Here is a 15514-nt window from a genome sequence, read left to right as displayed (position 1 = left end):
ATAGCGATTTCCATGCCTGTCGTATCGTGTTAATGACCCGCCATTTAGGGTTAACGATATATATTAATGGCTGCACTCACTTTCGGGTGTATAAACAGAGTAACAGCTGTTAAAAATCTTTAGTCAAATGTTAAAAAAAGAGAGACCCCAAAAAAGAAGGAAAAAATCAATAAAAAGGAAGAAAAGAAAGAAAAATGAGAAAAGAAAAAATAGAAAAGAAAATGAAAGAAAAATATGCAAAATAATTTATATGAAATAATAACATACTCTTAACAAAGAATAAAATTACAACACTATTATTTTAAAAAAAACAAAAAAACACGCTATTTTATGTGAAAAACGTATGTTTACAACATAAATTATACATGTCCTAAAATATATTTGATGCCTCTTAACTACTTCCGTAATCCTAGCCTGTCCTCATATGGTTGTCTAGAAATACGGAACTTCCGTAATCCTAGACTCGGAGGCTAGGATTACGGTACCGTAATCCTAGCCACTGCCAAAGTGAATTCTAGCCAAAAATGAGGTGGGTATTCGGCCCACTCTGAAATTAATAGTAATTCCATGAATTTGCCAATATAAACAAAGAAAGATAAAAATACTTAAACTTGAATAGAAAAGTGCCTCTTTGGAAATCAAAAATTTGGTGGAGCTACTCCACAAATTAAAGTTGTTTTTTTTCCAGATATTGTCCTAGGAGCTGAGGAATAGCCACCTGCAGGCTGTTTTGCTATTGGTATTGGCGAGCTGTATGAATAGCATGCACTTCCCAAAAGATATCACGCTGTCCCGTAATGTCCTATTATTTGGATACTGCGCAGCTAGTATTCCAACAGAAATTCGTGGCTTTTTCAAATTACAGACATTCTGTAAATATATGGACAGTCCATATAAAATATATAAATTCAAACATTTTTCAGTCTATAAATCTAAAGAGTATATGAAGGTATATGAAATCTGTTAAAATTACAATTTAAGTCAAAATCGCAGGCTTAATTGAAATATTTCACTTGTTATATTGAATAGATAACACTAAAGGAGAATTTAAGACATGTAGGATCACTTTAATTTTTGGCAGTGGCTAGAGAACCTGAATCGGTTCCATAGAAAGCGAACTGCTTCATTTCTTCTTTTTCTCTTACGATAATGGCCTCTTTCAATTACTGATATATTTTTAGCTCATCTGATTTTTTGAAAAAAAATGATGAGTTATTGTCATCACTTGAGCGGTTGTCGGCGTCTGCGTCAGCGTCTGCGTCGGCGTTGCCTGGTTAAGTTTTATGTTTAGGTCAGCTTTTCTCCTAAACTATCAAAGCTATTGCTTTGAAACTTGGAATACTTGTTCACCATCATAAGCTGACCCTGTATAGCAAGAAACATAACTCCATATTGCTTTTTGCAAGATTTATGGCCCCTTTTGTACTTAGAAAATATCAGATTTCTTGGTTAAGTTTTATGTTTAGGTCAACTTTTCTCCTAAACTATCAAAGCTATTCCTTTAAAACTTGCAACACTTGTTCACCATCATAAGCTGACCCTGTACAGCAAGAAACATAACTCCATCCTGCTATTTGCAAGATTTATGGCCCCTTTTGGACTTAGAAAATATCAGATTTCTTGGTTAAGTTTTATGTTTAGGTCAACTTTTTCTCTTAAACTATCAAAGCTATTGCTTTAAAACTTGCAACTCTTGTTCACCATCATAAGCTGACCCTGTACAGCAAGCAACATAACTCCATCCTGCTTTTTGCAATAATTATTGCCCCTTTTGGACTAAGAAAAATCATTTTCTTGGTTGAATATTATGTTTAAGTCAACTTTTCTCATAAACTATCAAAGCTATTGCTTTAAAACTTGCAACAGTTTTTCACCATCGTAAGTGGACACTGTACATCAAGAAACATAACTCTATCCTGCTTTTTGCAAGAGTGATGGCCCTTTTTAGACTTAGAAAATCATGGGTAGGACAATATTTCTATTATACAAAAAAATCAGATGAGTGTCAGCACGGGTCACACATTAAACCGGAATACACCCAAGATGGTAAGATGTTCCAATCTACTGCAGGTTTGGGGAAGAATGAGTATTTGTAGTAGTCAGCTGTGATAGAAGTTACTTGCAGAGCTAAGTTATGGTAATGTCTAGACTAGATTTTCTTGTGATTGTAGCGAGATAATATTATTTGTCCGGAACCAGTTCTCTAGCCAAGTACCATGCATAGGCTAGAGAACCAGAATTTTATTTCTCTGCATAAAGCTGCTGAAGTTCACTAAACATTTATAGCTATTAGGTATTTTAATAAGATTTGGCTACTCAACAGAAATTTTGCACTGAAGCTGAAATCTTGTATAACACTGCTGCAATTTACCTCACTCACTTTTATATTAAAGTTATGAAACAGTCTCGTTTTTTGACAGATTGCTCCAGATAGACCATGGAGGAGCCTTCAGTGACAGAAGGAGTAGTGATGTCTTCAGGGGTAGTGATGTCATCGGCACCTCCAGGTATTACGGTCCAGATTATTCACAGTTCATCAGGAAATCTCCAGCAGCCAGTTGAACCTCTCATACAGTCACTGTACCAAGATGAGCCTGGTGTAGCGCAGACTCTGCTGGATATTGCACAGCCAGGACTGGTATCTGTTGACCAGGTAATGCAGTATTTTGTTTGTTCAGGTGTTAGATAACTTAAAATTATAAGTCAAAAAATATGTACAAGTTCTGCAGCAGAGATATAGGGCAAATATAATACATTGGGAAAGGAGAAATGCATATTTCCTAATGGAAAGGTAATGATCTTTTTATCACATACATGTACATATATTTTCACTTATAAATGAATAACATATATGCATGTTCTTAACTTTAGCCTGAGTTTAATCAGTTTGACTTCAGGAGCTAAACACATTAACTTGAGGTCACAATTGACATCACATACTTGATTAATGTTTAACATCAATATGGAAAAGTATTGATGTTTCATTGTAATTCAGCAGATTTAAAAGTGAGTATGTAATTAATAAGGGTATGCCTCCTTGTTTCTGCCAGAATGTCAAACATCAGTATGGCAGTTCAAACTGAACATGCTTTGGTTGTCTATTACTGTAGGAAAACATTAAATTTTATAATAATTTATGTAAGTTCTAATGATATGAACGGACATTTCTGCAGTGTTGAATGGCAAGTACAGTTTATCTTAAATGTAAATCAATGAAAATAAATTGTTAAGTTTACCCAGGCAAGTTTATGTCTCACCTAGTTTCCCCTATGGGCAACTTGTTTGGTAAAAGTATTAAGTTGACGTCTGATTTAAATTCTTTTATTTACAGCAAGTTGTTGACTTGGGACAAGTAGGTCAAGTTGTGCAGCTGAGAGAACATGATCTACAAAATAACCAGACAGTTCAGGATCAGAATGGTGGAGAAGCTTTAATGGAAGAGGATGGGAAAGCCTTAGAAGATGAAAAGCAGCAAGTGGCAAGTGAATTACGGTCACAGATAGCAGAACTGGTAAGTTTTTAGGGCTTGGGTTTGACTAAACAATTTTGGTACATTGCTGAGTTACAGTCTTTGAAATCCAAATATTTTGAACCCAGAATAAGACCAGTTTGTACTGAACTCTGTTGGGTATTTGGTAAGTTTCAGAATTCTTCTGTTCACTTAGTTTTCTCTGTTAGACTTTCAAGCATAATGTTGGATGCCATAGGTCTGAATTTTCTGGTAAGAAACTGCTAAGGTCAATCTCACCCATCCGTCACTTTTGATTTATTTGAGGGTTATCTTGTAGTAGTGAAGAATAGGTATTAAGTAACCCAGGAGCACTGGTAAGGATAAATGGCCACCATAAATAACTGAAATACTGTTGAAATTTAGTGTTACACCAAACAAACCTAACATTGTTTTCTTCACTTCAGGAGTCTTTATGTAAGAACAGGCCCAGTGTTGATATTTTTTGTAGTGTTAAACATTATTTAATAAGAATGATTTTGATTGTAAAACAATCTGAGGTTTTCTTGGTATCTAATATGCTATTATTTATATCCTATAACTATGTTCATACGGGAAGAATTTTAGTTTTTGAATTAAGCAAGATTTCATTGTTGCCAAGTCTGTGGATTCTAACAAACTCTCTGCTTTGAAAAATATTAAAATGGGGCATCATTTCAATCATACATTCACCGATTCCATGTTGTTGTTTTTTCCCAAAAATATGGATATTTTGCAGAATTGGTACACATTTACTTTCAGTGTCATCAGCTGTCAGATTTAGGAGAGGAATGTTTTCTCATGTCACTTAGAATATCAGATGGTACATGTCACCATGTGGGTTCAATCAAGGGAGATCACTTCTGTCTTCTACGGCAAGAAATTGCGCAAGACTTCCACAACTTTTGCTTTGGTATGCACGTTTTTAACACAATATTTGGCCGGCATTTGGGTCCACCCGGTCCAGATTTGGTTAAAGTTTTGATGTACTTTTGACTTACACTTAATTTCTTTAGCTACTCAGTGGGTTTACTGATGCGCCATGTCCTTACGCAGATTATATGACACAAGGGCTATAACTATGAAATATTTCATAAATTATGCTTCTTTCGTACTTTGAAATTCAGGTAATAGTTTTGATGCACTTATCTCCATTATTACTTATTATGGCCCCCTTCGAAGAAGGAGGGGTATATTGTTTTGCAGATGTCGGTCGGTAGGTTGGTCGGTCGGTCGGTCTGTCGGTCGGTCGGAATGTAGACCAATCCGTTTCCGGATGATAACTCAAGAACGCTTGGGTCTAGGATCATGAAAGTTGATAGGGAGGTTGGTCATCACCAGTAGATGACCCCTATTGATTTTGAGGTCTGTATGTCAAAGGTCAAGGTCATAGTGACCCTGAATAGTAAAACGGTTTCCGGATGATAACTCAAGAACACTTGGGCCTAGGATCATGAAACTTGATAGGGATGTTGGTAATGACCAGCAGATGACCCCTATTGATTTTGAGATCAGTATGTTAAAGGTCAAGGTCACAGTGACCCTGAACAGTAAAACGGTTTCCGGATGATAACTCAAGAATGCTTATGCCTAGGGTCATGAAAGTTGATAGGGAGGTTGGTCATGACCAGCAGATGACCCCTATTGATTTTGAGGTCAGTATGTCAAAGGTCAAGGTCACAGTGACCAGGAACAGTAAAATGGTTTCCAGGCAATAACTCTAGAACGCTTGGGCCTAGTTTCAGGAAAATTGATAGTTAGGTTGGCCATGACCAGCAGATGACCCCTATTGATTTTGAGGTCATTAGGTCAAAGGTCAAGGTCACGTTGGCCGGGAACAGTTAAAACGGTTTCTGATCTTCTTGTCCAAAACCATAGGGCCTAGGGCTTTGATATTTGGTATGTAGCAGAATCTAGTGGTCCTTTACCAAGATTGTTAAGATTATTTCCCTGGGGTCAAATATGGCCCCACCCCGGGGGTCACATGGTTTATATAGACTTATATATATAGGAAAAAATTTGAAAAACCTCACGTCCAAAACCACAGGGCCTAGGGCTTTGATATTTTGTATATGACATCATCTAGTGGTCCTCTACAAAGATTGTTCAAATTATTCCCCTAGGGTCAAATATAGCTCCGCCCTGGGGGTCACATGGTTTACATAGACTTATATAGGGAAAAACTTGGAAAATCTTCTTGTCCAAACCACAAAGGCTATGGCTTTGATATTTTGTAATGTAGCATCATTTAGCGGTTCTCTACCAAGTTTGTTCAAATTATCCCTCTAGGGTCAAATATGGCCCCGCCCCAGGGGTCATATTGTTCATATAGACTTATATAGACCTTAAAAACTTATAACCTTCATGTCTATAACTTTCATCATTCAAATTTGGACCACATGTATAGTTTTGAGTGGCAAGATGAACCTTGACATGAGTTGACCTTGATCTTGACCTAGTGACCTACTTTCACATTTCTGTAGCTACAGCCTTCAAATTTGGACCGATTGCATAGGTTTGTGTACCGAAAAAAACTTTGACCTTGTTATTGACCTAGTGACCTACTTTCACATTTTTGAAGGTACAGGCTTCAAATTTGGACCACATGCATAGTTTTTTGTTCCAAAATAAAATTTGACCTTGATTTTGACCTAGTGACCTACTTTCACATTTCTGTAGCTACAGCTTTATTTGGACCACATACACATTGTTTTGTACCGAAATGAAATTTGACATTGATTTTGACCTTGAGCTAGTCTTGAAATTTGAAACATTCAAAAATGGCTCAGTGGATGGCGCCAAGATCACTCTATAATCTCTTGTTAGGTTAATAGGTTAAAGGTCAAGGTCAGATTAAACCAGAATGGTAGAACTTTTGTTTACAATGAGCATATAATTTCTGTTCCTTGTGCAATTACTGAATGCATCAAGGGGGCATTTCGTGTTCGACGAGCTCTTGTTTGGTCTGACTTAAACAGTTCCTTCACATCATCACCTACATCAAATGACACACAATACATAACTCTGGCAGAAATATTTCAAAAATTATCTCCCTTTTCAGAATAATGTGCTGCGTATATTATTACTTAATAGATTTGATTGAAACTTAAAACAGTTGCTCTGCATCATCACCAACATCATATATCACAAGAGCCATTTGGAAGAAAAAAGGCTTTTCGATTATGTTTTGTGTATTTTGTGAAGCTTTTGGTTACGTTCTTGTAAAATTTAGATCATATGTGACATTTAAGGGCAGTTCATTACTCCAGTGCCAGTGAGATTTTCTTACAATGCTTGTCATTGTTTGTACCACAATAAACATTTATGCCATTTAGTGCCAGTGTATCCCTTGATTGAATGAAAATGTACAGGTATAGAAGAAATGAGAGGAGATGAAGAAGAAGACTTCCAGGATATGCCTGATGATACAGAAGCTGACAGTCAACAAGATGATGATACCACTAATCTATTAGATGACGAACAACAAGAACTTATGGATGTAAGCTTTTAATGCTGATTAAAGTGTTTGTACATTTATTCAAATCATCCCAAAGAACAAAGAGGTTCTTTTCAGAATTTAATTGATAGTTACCCATTTCAGAGCCAGATGTTTGCATTACCTATCTGTTTTACATTTCTAGAGTGGGTCTGATTTTTTGAGTCGGCTAAAGGCTGAAAGCCTTTTGACGAGTCCTTGCTATCCAACGATTCTCTAAATGGACCAAGTAACACAGTGAAGGGATGTAGTTCCATTAGATTTCTCAAACTTCAAACAGTTCACTGCATGAATGAAGTTAAGTTATGTCAATTCCCTTTGCTATGACCAATATACGATGTGATCTGTCATATTTATGACTTGTAATTGTGCAATTCTCGAATGTAACTCATTAAGCATAAATGTGCATTTTAAGAATTGCGTAGGCTTACAAAGCTTGGGTAACATCCAGCGAAAGACAAAAAATAGTTCCAGCAGGGCTCCAGATAAGATGCGTATTAGCGTAAATTACGTATAGAAATAATGCAAATACGCATGTCTAATAATTTCTAAGCGTATAAAAACGTATATAAAATTACAGAAACGCACACAATACTTTTTTAAAAACAAAATCTGAATCGTCTGGATGCGTTAGGTAACATAGCCGATTAGCCTTAATTCTCCCACATTGAACGTAAACACGCATCGTATGATTTCTATAAACTTTGCGTGGGTTGAATTTTGCAGTCAGTAAACGGATAAATTATCGGAAGAAGAAGCTCTTACTGGTTTGTTTAGTTACTACTGATATTAAAAATGATTTTAATTCTTATTTTTCGAGAAATAAACAAATCGGCGAAACATTAAATTGTATTTTCTTGTAGTTTTTGAAATCTAAAGTAGATCGTCTGTGTTTGGCGAAACGAAACAACTTTTTTATGAAAAAATTTAAATAAGAGGTAATTTAACCGTAAACTTCAATGTCAGATACTGCCAATTGCTGCTAAATGTCTTCGTATCATCACAATTTGTAAAATATATTGTTCAAACTGGAGAAAAGTGTAATCGTATCCGGATATAATATTTTGGGTAAATATCGAGCTGTGTTATGAAATTTTAAGAAAAAAACTAAAAACAAACTCAAACTGGTAGACTATACTGTCAGTACATCAATCATTAGCCGACTCAGGCCATTCAGGCCTTTGATTTAAAGTTGCATGTAGTGTTAAAATCTTGATAATTTCAAGAATTAAATGGGTACAGTTTCATTTTGTACAATGTGTTTGGAAAAGGTACCATATTTTATGTGTTTTCCATTTGTTACTTTTAAGTTAGATAAATTTGAAACAAAGTGAGTTTTAGCATGTGTTTACTCTTACTGTATGACAGTGCTATATTCCCTTTGTCTTTACATTGCTTTTAGGGAGTTTTCCCATTCCTTTCAATATTGACAGACATACAAAGACCTTATGTCGACATTATTATTGAAATTGTAAATGTAGTTGAAGTCATGAGAAAACCAACATAGTGGGTTTGCGACCAGCATGGATCCAGACCAGCCTGCGCATCCATACAGTCTGGTCAGGATCCATGTTGTTCGCTTTCAAAGCCTATTGCAATTAGAGAAACCATTAGCGAACAGCATGGATCCTGACCAGACTGCGCAGATGCGCAGGCTGGTCTGGATCCATGCTGGTCGCAAACCCACTATGTTGGTTTTCTCATGGCACTGCTCAAATGTAGTCCTCTAATCTTTAGTCTAACATTTGACAATAAGCTACGCCTGTAGTATTTTTGGACTTCTCTGTAATGGTTGTTTCTCCTGATTTTTGTCCCATACTAGTATATTTATTTTGTTCAATCTGTAGACTGAGAGTGTAACAGACAAACAGAAATCTACACCAGTCAAGCCAAAAATTATTGTATTAAAGAAGACAGCAGATGGTAAGAGTACAGAGGTAGATCACCAGTATGTTACAACCATAAAGAAAGAACCAATTCCAGCAGGTTTGTCAGTTCATTTACTCATGTCTTTGTCCCCTAAGATAGCACACATTCTGTCTAAAACATTTTTTGCCTCAGCTGTTAGTGTATTTTAGGAACTGAAATTCATCCCCATTCCCTTCTTTCTTAGAAGTATGTTTTCTCCCAGATTTTGTGAAAAATTTACCTTCAGAACCCCCAAAAAATGTTTTCCAAAACTGTCAGTGCATATTTAAACCATTCCATGTAAAACACAAGACAACAAGCTTTTTAAGTCATTTCCTTCTGTAGTGTATTTATGCCATACTGTTTTCTTTATGACACAATTTTTCCTCAATTTTAGTCAGTATGCCATAATTGTGCCCTCTTAGTGAGTTGGGCAAATGCTAGTTATAACTTTTAAGTGATTCAATGATTCCAATAGATGTTAAACATAACAAAAAGCACCAGTATCCCTGATCCACTGGAGAGAGCACTCCATTTCCCCTTAATTTAGCAAGATTTTGATAAAGTTACTGCTTTATTTTAATTCTAAATGGAATATTGGTCAAAAGTCATAGTTTGGTGCAAAAAATTATATACTGCTAACTCATTTATTTTTGTAGGTATAGAATTTCATGGTTTCGGCTGAAGCAGCCATATGTAATGATAATGATTTGCGAATTTAAAGGAGTTGGAATTTTATTTTGTTCATTGGGATTTAAGTTCATTGAAAGACAACTCTGTGAAATTCATGAAAATAATTCCCACACTAATATTAACCTTTACCCTGCTAAATTTCTAAAATGGACTGGTCCATTATTCCATCTGGGCCATTTATTATTATAATTTATTCAAAGGGGTGTTCACTGAAATTGTGAAAATTAACTGTCAGACTGAAAAGCAAACAGTGCAGACCATGATCAGCCTGCATGGATGTGCTGGCTGATCTTGGTTCTGCACTGGTCTCGAAGGTAGAATCATTTGCCACCAGCAGACTAAAGGTTAATGAAGTAATTTAGCAAGTTACACAACAGTGCTGATTGATATCTCAAAAGCAGTGTACGTGCTTCAAATACAGGAATAATGACTGTAAAATATGATGCTGACTGCAGAACTGTTAAGTTTATGCAGTGAAAAGAGATACAGTATCATGGAAGAAGGAAATCATGGGAATATAATTCAGCAGTAGTAGACTTATTGTACTTTATGTCTGTGGTCAGTATTACTTTCAAGCAGGTCAACAGACTACATATTGACCTCGACAGAAGTCTATTTATGTATTATGTAACATTGTATTACTGATATATTACAGCACCAGCTGAAGATAAGGAGAACAGTAAATCAAATGTTTCCACCAGTATTCTCTTCCTCTGTGATATCTGCAAGAGTGTCTTCAGTGATATCAAACAATTAAGGGTATGTTTTAGAAGAAAAGTTTGTATTTTGTTCTGTCTCATGACGTAGTGTTATATATATTTTCATCCTTTTTAAGACTGACTTTTGTAAAATAAGATACTCAAGTGTGACAGAAATTTCATGAAATTTTGATGTTTTGAATAAAGTTTGTTAAAAAACTGCTTTGCCTTTCTTAGGACAATCAGCTTCAGTAACTGAATGAGTACAAAGATCGAACCTTGTTTTGGAATGTTTAATCTCTGGTTGTGTTATTATCAACATTATCAAAAAGTCTTTAATTAGCCCTGCTCCTTATCTTGAACAAGGGGATGGTGTAACAGTTCATTTAAATATTCAACTTTATGCAGGAGTTACAGTGACATGCCAGACCACAATAATTATTTAATAGCATTTTGTGTGAAACAGTGATAAATAAAATGAGAGATACTGTAAAGATTGTCTGCATCTGTGAAAGCACAATAGTTATTTTCTTGTACCAGTAAGTAGATTTTCTTATATGTGTATGTTGGTGTCCTCGAATTAAATTACCTAAACTGTTCTTGTTTACAGCAACATAAACTTAGCGAACATGGTGAGAGTGACTTTGAATGTGAGCAGTGCCCAAGGGTTTTCACATTAAAGAAGACTCTAGAGCGCCATCTAGCAGACGCTCATGCCGAGGGTGAAGAACATAAACATCTGTGTGATACCTGTGTTATTGGGTTCAAATCCAAGGAGGAGCTTTATCAGCATATAGAAAGTAGGTTATGCTAGCATGGATATATGCAGTTTGATACTTTTTGTTTATTCAGAATGTGACACGATGATGTTTCATGTTATTGTTACTTTCATTGTTTAGATATACCTGGGGGAATGTTCAAGGTGACTGACTTATTTTCACTTGCCCCCCACTGCTATGGGTTTGAGTCCTATTAGGTTGTGATGTTAGGAAATCATCCATCGGGTGTATGGTGCTAGTCTGTGCAAAAGGTAATTCCAAGAGTTGCTATGTGAAGCACTGAAAACTAGAACAGTCCCCATATGACTAAATTGTGTTGCTATGACTCAGTACCCACTGTGACTGAGTACATGTAGTTACATTTGCTGACTTCATATCACTTGCCCAACACTTGTGTGAGTTCAAAACCTTGCTTGGGTTTAGAATTCTTTCATGTGAGGAAGGGGGTTTACATAAGGTCTTTGGTTCTACTCTGCAGGTGCCCGAAGGGGATCTTCCTCCATCAACACTTTGGGGCCTACATGGCCGAGTGGTTAAGGTAGCTGACTTCGAACCACTTGCCCCTCATTGATGTGGGTTCGAGCCTCACTCGGGGCATTGAATTCTTCATGTGAGGAAGCCATCCCATTGGCTTACGGAAGGTCTGTGATTCTACCCAGGTGCCCGATCATGATGAAATAATACACAGAAGGGCACCTGGTGTCTTCCTCTGCTACCAAAGCTGGAAAGTCGACATATGACCTAAATTGTGTCTGTGCGATGTTAAACTTAGCAAAAACAAAACAATTCCACCAACACTTACTGTTAGTGAGGAATGGAATTCATATGAATAAGAAAAAAATATGTTAAAAAAAAGACTGTGAAAGGAGTTTATGTCATGACTATCATGGCTAAATTAATTCATGATTTCGGTAAGATTTATGCAAGTCAAGGGCTTAATTGCTTATTTTAATCAAGGTTATTTATCAAATATTATTCTTGAAGAAAATACCATTCAGTATATAAAAAACATAAGTTCAGGCCAAAAGGGATTGATCAGTCAAGACAGAAAGCATTATTTTAAGACTTTTTTGTAACAATTTTGTTGTACATGTAAATGTATCCTTGTATTGTGTTACAGGCAGCCACAATAGAGAAAAGCCTATGAAATGTGATGTATGTGAACAGACATTCCCTGACATTCAGCGTCTAATGGAGCACAGAAAAATGCACTTTGATTATGCTTGTTTCTGTGACAAATGTTGGCAGGGATTCTTTGATTACCTAGAACTTGAGGCACATGTACAGGTATTCCATTAACTTGTTCTTACTCATAGGTCAAATTTGTTTATTTCAAACTCCATGACTGCTCCCCTCCTCTATCTGAATGTAAATGTCATTATTGGAAGCTCTAGGCTCGAGAAGCACAGTAGTGCAGGGTTTTGATTCAGCTATAGCAGGTTCAAATCATGGTGAAAGCAGAACTTGACCATAGTTTTCAAAATCTTTTTTTAAGGTTTAGTTGTAAGTAAAAAGTATCTTTGTTAAGCTACTATGTTTGTTTGAATTTTTCGACCATGAAATTAAATGGTTTCACAGTATACAGTTGTTTTGTTTTTTTCAGAATCAAAACATAATGCCCAAGGGAATATATGGTATCTTTGATTTATAAAAATGTTTCTGTTGTAAATATTTTGAAATTTGATATCCATCTGGAAGTTAGAATCTTGAAAGAAATTGTAAGAGTAATTGATAGAAATATGCTGCTTAGAATTACATACTGCAGTTACAGATGAAATCTGTATATTTCAGTCAAACTGCAGATACAAGGAAGCTCTGTTCAAGTGTGATATCTGTGGCAAGCGATTTACTAAACTAGGAAGTATTGGCAAGCACATTGACACCCACCCTGTGCATTCTCCTCATGTATGCAGGATGTGTGGACGTGGGTTCGAATCCGAGAAAGACCTCAAGTATCACAGAAGTGGTGCGCATATAATCAGGCCATATAAATGTGAATTTTGTGACAAAACGTTCAAGAAAAAGGACAGTCTGATCGAACATCGCCGACTGCATATTCGTATTCCAAACATGCCGGTACATCGAGAAATGGTCATTTCTGCCGGAGGAGGTACCAGCACATTTATCGATGTTGTAGAAGATGATGATGAGGAAGGTTTCGGAGATAAGTCTCAGTTTGAGTGTGATATGTGTGGTATCGTTCTGAACACACAGAGCTTGCTAGAGCAGCATATACACCAGCACGAGACAGCAACCGAGCAGTATAAATGTGACCTCTGTAGCAAGATCTTCTTCTCACTAGACCTCCTTAACATCCACTGTAGAAGGGAGCATAAGATAATACTCAACCCAAAGGTATGTTGCTGAAATCTGTTTCTTCCAATCCAATGTATATATTTGACACTGAAAAAATGTCTGGGTGAAAATAAAAGTTAGGTATCTGTAAAAATGCAAGAAGAATTAAATTTTCTGCATTATTTCAAAAGTGTTGCAATGGTTTACTACCTTCTGTACAATATTTTAGGTTATTTATAAAAATAGCTTAAGTTTCAATAAGTTTGTACCACTAGTCACTTTCAGAGTACTCACTTTTTATGGATTTTTGAGAGAAATTATTTTTCATCTAAAATGTGTGGCTTTCATTCTAATTGAAAATATGCACAAATGAAAAAATAGAATCTTTTCACTAAATTTTGACAACAACAGAGAAGCTTATATTTGACCAAATTAGTAACCTTTTCGTTGGAACTTGTAGAAAATTTTTATTAAGTTTGAAACATTTTATATTTGCTTTTTGTAAGACAAATGATAATTATAGAAGTTTTTAGCAGGTCTTTGTTGCTAGATGTAAGGATTTTTAAATGTATATGCATATATTTGAAATTACAAAACCCTCAAGTGTTTTGTTGATACCATATAAATGCATATTGCTTAAAATTTCAGAATGATGGACCAAATGTAGATATGAATGAAGCCCAAATGTGTGAGTGGGAGGGATGTAGTAAGACATTTTATGACAGGACTAAGTTACGACAGCATCTGAAGTACCATGAACAGCGTGCAGACAAGATAGCTCGAGGAATATGTGTATTAAACAAGAAGTCTTCTACAACATGTGAAGTATGTGGGAAAGTTCTGAAGTACAAGAGTTACTTGAAAGCCCACATGTTAAGTCACTACAAGGAGCATCCGTACCAGTGTGAAATCTGTGGACAGGCTTATCCAAACCCAAAACGTTTGGAAGACCATGTTAGGTATTTATATGTACTAATTTTATACACTGAGGTCAAATTTCTCAAAAATATGTTTTGAAAAAAAAGATTTTTCTTCCAAATGTCACAAAAAAATTACAAACCCAAACACCAGTATATAAGAAGACAAATAGACACTGAGCAGGGGAAAAATGCTGTGGTTGTCCCATTGACTTATTTATGTTACTCGACTTAATGCAAAAAAAATAAAAGCATTTTGACCAAATTGGCAATTTTTCTCTTGTCTGATGTACTAACCAAATTAATTTGAAGAAATAGTCAGCATGCATTTGCCATAACTATATTTTATTTCTTATTCTTTGACAGAGTTCATAAAGGTGAAAAGCCATTCAAATGTAGAGTGTGTGAGAAAAGTTTCACATCAACTAGTCTGCGTAACCAGCATATGGTTGTCCATTGGGGACATAAGACATATATCTGTGATGTATGTGGGAAGGGATTTATGAGTCGCAAACATTTCAAAGACCACATGAGAATACATGATGGTGAACAACCTCATAAGTGTGAAACATGTGGCAAAGATTTCATCTATTACAGGTATTGTGTTTACATAGCTTTCTTAAGATAAAAGGTGATAACAAATATGTTGATGCATGAAATACTTCCAAATATTGTCGTCCTGTTTACATGAAATTTGCAGATCTCTACTGTTATATGCAGATAATCTGAAAAATATGCTCACAGATCTACATTTTTAGCCCACCATCATCAGATGGTGGGCTATTAAAATCACTCTGCGTCCGTGGTCCGTCCGTCATTCCGTCCGTCCGTCAGTCCGTCCGTCCGTCCGTCCGTTAACAATTTCTCGTTATCGCATCTCCTCAGAAACTACTGGGGGGATTTTGACCAAACTTTGTCAGAATGATGTATTGGTACCCTAGTTGTGTCCCTCTGAAAATCAGACTGGTTCAACAATTTATGAGTGAGTTATTGCCCTTTGTTTATTTCTATAATTTACATAGATTTATATAGGGAAAAACTTTGAAAACCTTCTTGTCCAAAACCACAGAGCCTAGGGCTTTGATATTTGGTATGAAGCATTATCTAGTGGTCCTCTACCAAGATGATTCAAATTATTTCTCTGGGGTCAAATATGGCCCCACCCCTAGGGTCACATGGTTTATATAGACTTGTATAGGGAAAAACTTTGAAAAACCTCTTGTCCAAAACTACAGGGCCTA

General features: G+C 35.9%; 1 protein-coding gene across 2 annotated transcripts in view; it reads left to right on the top strand.

Annotated features, from left to right (window-relative positions):
* Window positions 1-15514, top strand: part of LOC123533702 (zinc finger protein 226-like) — a 31597-nt gene that overhangs the window by 9209 nt on the left and 6874 nt on the right. For both annotated transcript variants that reach the window (XM_045315487.2, XM_045315485.2), the window contains exons 2-12: window positions 2421-2653; window positions 3332-3511; window positions 4250-4400; window positions 6859-6986; window positions 8831-8969; window positions 10240-10343; window positions 10893-11082; window positions 12182-12348; window positions 12853-13416; window positions 14005-14315; window positions 14640-14870. In XM_045315487.2, the coding sequence (XP_045171422.2) occupies window positions 2438-2653; window positions 3332-3511; window positions 4250-4400; window positions 6859-6986; window positions 8831-8969; window positions 10240-10343; window positions 10893-11082; window positions 12182-12348; window positions 12853-13416; window positions 14005-14315; window positions 14640-14870 (2381 nt within the window). In that variant the 5' untranslated portion in view covers window positions 2421-2437. The remainder of the gene's footprint in view (window positions 1-2420; window positions 2654-3331; window positions 3512-4249; window positions 4401-6858; window positions 6987-8830; window positions 8970-10239; window positions 10344-10892; window positions 11083-12181; window positions 12349-12852; window positions 13417-14004; window positions 14316-14639; window positions 14871-15514) is intronic.

The sequence above is a fragment of the Mercenaria mercenaria genome, chromosome 12 (genome assembly GCF_021730395.1).
Source record: "Mercenaria mercenaria strain notata chromosome 12, MADL_Memer_1, whole genome shotgun sequence".
Classification (NCBI taxonomy): Eukaryota; Metazoa; Mollusca; class Bivalvia; order Venerida; family Veneridae; genus Mercenaria; species Mercenaria mercenaria.
This window is presented reverse-complemented; position numbering and strand designations above follow the sequence as displayed.